At 48.0% G+C, this 2587-nt stretch overlaps 1 protein-coding gene across 1 annotated transcript; it reads left to right on the forward strand.

Annotated features, from left to right (window-relative positions):
- Positions 1-1033: 1033 nt before the first annotated feature.
- On the forward strand, positions 1034-2176 carry LOC147974833 (uncharacterized). The gene is made up of 2 exons (XM_087520163.1): positions 1034-1350; positions 1828-2176. The coding sequence occupies exons 1-2, from the start codon at positions 1034-1036 to the stop codon at positions 2174-2176; spliced, it is 666 nt and encodes a 221-aa protein (XP_087376289.1).
- Positions 2177-2587: the final 411 nt, after the last annotated feature.

The raw sequence follows: 2587 nt of genomic DNA on the forward strand, positions 1-2587 counted from the left end.
ATTGACGAACTTTTTCAAATCAAGGAACTTTTTTTCAAATTTGATTTTTTAAGTCAACATGTTCAACAGTGAAACAGTCAAAAGTTTAATGGTCAATGCGGTCAACTCAACTGAACAATTAACGGTCAATTGAATTGAACGAGCGAGCTGCTTTTTTCGAACGGAAGCGATCGAACGAAGGAATCTAACCAGCTGAATGGGCCTGTCGAGGTGAGTTGGACGTGAGCGCCACCAGGCAAAAGGGGCGCATAAGGCGCGAGCGAGGAGGACTCCATCAAGGACGCGTTTGGTAGGCTACGACCCAACCAGGGCCAGGCGAGATGAAATGGGTCGTTTGGTTGCCTGCAGGTCGGCGTGGCTCGCATCGGCACGGAACTTAAAGCACCCCGGAGCCTGGCTCGCTGGGAACGCTCGAATCGGCCATTTCCAGCGAGCCAGGCTGAGTCGGGCGGAAAACATAGACACGACGTAGGGCGTGGTTCATGGGGGATGCGGCCGGAGATTGCAGGAGGGAAAATTGGCCGAGGCGGGATGGCATGAAATATACCCTCATCACATCATTTACTCGCTCATGCCTAGCTGTAGGACAAGCCCTCCTCTGTTGTTGTCACCGGCGGCCGCAGCGACTCAGATCTGTGGCTGCGACGGCGGCGCCGACTCAAATCTGCGGCTGCGACACTCCCTGCAGCAGCAAGTGGCGGTAGTAGCACTCCCCAGCATTAGTAGTTGCTTCTCCCTTTCTTCTTCGACTCCGTCCAGCCATTCTCGTCTTCACCATGTCTCCCCCGACCTCGAAGCTTGTAAGATACCCCCCCTCCCCCTCCTCTGTTATGTGTTAGGTCATCCGATAGGACCGTTTAGGGTCGATAACGCCATCGCTGACCACATCATGGATGTCGCTTAGGTTGTGAATGAACGGACGAAGCTTCTAGTTCAGGCAGCATAGCTGATAGCTGTGGTTCAGGTATAGATCATGTTGGTCCATAAGAGAGTTGTTCGTCTGAATGAGGAACCTCGCATCCGGTATGGTCCGATGTTAATCCGGGATCAAGAGAGGATAACGAATCTGAACTACATCTGCAACTGCAACGGCACAGAGGCTCCGTGGATGCTTCGAATGAAAAGAGCACCTTGCGCCAGGCTTATGCAGACGTTCGGGAGCAGGGGGCTGCTACAAGATAGCATCCACACCACCTTGGAAGAGCAAGTGGCCATGTTCCTCCATGTTGTTGGTCATAACCAGAGGTTCAGGGTTGTACACAACACCTTTAGGAGATCAATGGAGACCATCTCCATGTACTTCAAGCAAGTGTTGTATGTTGTTGGGGAGCTCAAAGGAGAGATGATCAGGTCACCAACCAGCCGGACTCCTACCAAGATTCGCACTAGCCCAAGATGGTATCCATACTTTAAGGTGAGCACCTACAATATGTAGTTCATGCCTTGATATGTTGTTATTGTTCTTCTGTAGACTAACAACATATTGTAATGCCATTCCAAGATTGCATTGGAGCAATTAATAGATGGTACTCATGTCACAACCAGAGTGTCGAGGTCACAAACTGCGGCATATAGAGGGAGAAAGCACTACACAAGATAGAATATGCTGGTTGCTGTTGACTTTGATCTGAAATTCACATATGTGTTGGTTGACTGGGAAGGATCAGCACATGATGCTAACATTCTCAGTGACATCATGAGTCATCATGATGGCGTCAACATCCCCGATGGCAAGTTCTACCTTAGAGATGCTTGATATGCATGTCGGACATGTGTTCTTCCACCCTTCAAGAAAACTAGGTACCATCTGAATGCGTTTGCCGGTAGGAACTATCCTAGGACTCCTCAGGAAATGTTCAATCTCACACACTCCAGCCTCAGAGTGACTGTTGAGAGGGTCCTTGGAGCTCTGAAGAACAGGTTTAAGATCCTGGATCAGAAGCCATTCCACCCTTACCCTACCCAGGTGAAGCTTGTTCTTGCATGTTGCATCATTCACAATTGGATCCTGCAATGGGGAGTTGGTGAATTTGTGCCGGAGGAGGAAGATGTGACTCCTGACGAGGTGATCAGCTCTGGCCATGGTGTGGATACGTTCGACAACGAAGCGTGGAAAAACAAGATGTTGGAGTGGGCTCAGGCGATGTGGGATAACAGAGGTCATATAAGGATCTGAAGCACAAGAAGAAGAAAGAGGAAGCAAAATAGCAACAACAGAAGAAGAGGCAAAGGAAGAGGATGAACTTTCACCTAGTTAGCATCATTGAACTTTGCACTATTCAGTCATGTTGGCTCTTAATAATTTATACTGTCATTTGCTAGTAGCTAGGATAAACTGCCATTTGTTTCCTAGATAGGACAAAATAATGTTCAGTGTGTGTGTAAGGTCATCACTAGTGAGAAGTGATGATCACATCTTTAGCCGTTTGCAACCAAACAATGTGTTGTTTGTTTAACAACAACGACGTAGGCAACCAAACAACATGGTGACTAGTTGATCTCCTCATGCAGAAAGCCTAATGCAGGTAATCAAAATACATGCAGATATTGGTTTTTAGCCTGCATTTGCCTGACTAGACCTAACTGG

Source organism: Triticum urartu, chromosome 4A (assembly GCF_056163025.1).
Source record: "Triticum urartu cultivar PI428250 chromosome 4A, HENAU_Tu73, whole genome shotgun sequence".
Lineage (NCBI taxonomy): Eukaryota > Viridiplantae > Streptophyta > Magnoliopsida > Poales > Poaceae > Triticum > Triticum urartu.

Bases quoted from the DNA above. Each gene is read 5' to 3' on its own strand.
- LOC147974833 (XM_087520163.1), top strand. From the start codon at position 1,034: ATGTTAATCCGGGATCAAGAGAGGATAACGAATCTGAACTACATCTGC. The intron at 1,351-1,827 runs GTCACCAACCAG...GTTTGCCGGTAG, and splicing joins CTCAAAGGAGAGATGATCAG to GAACTATCCTAGGACTCCTC.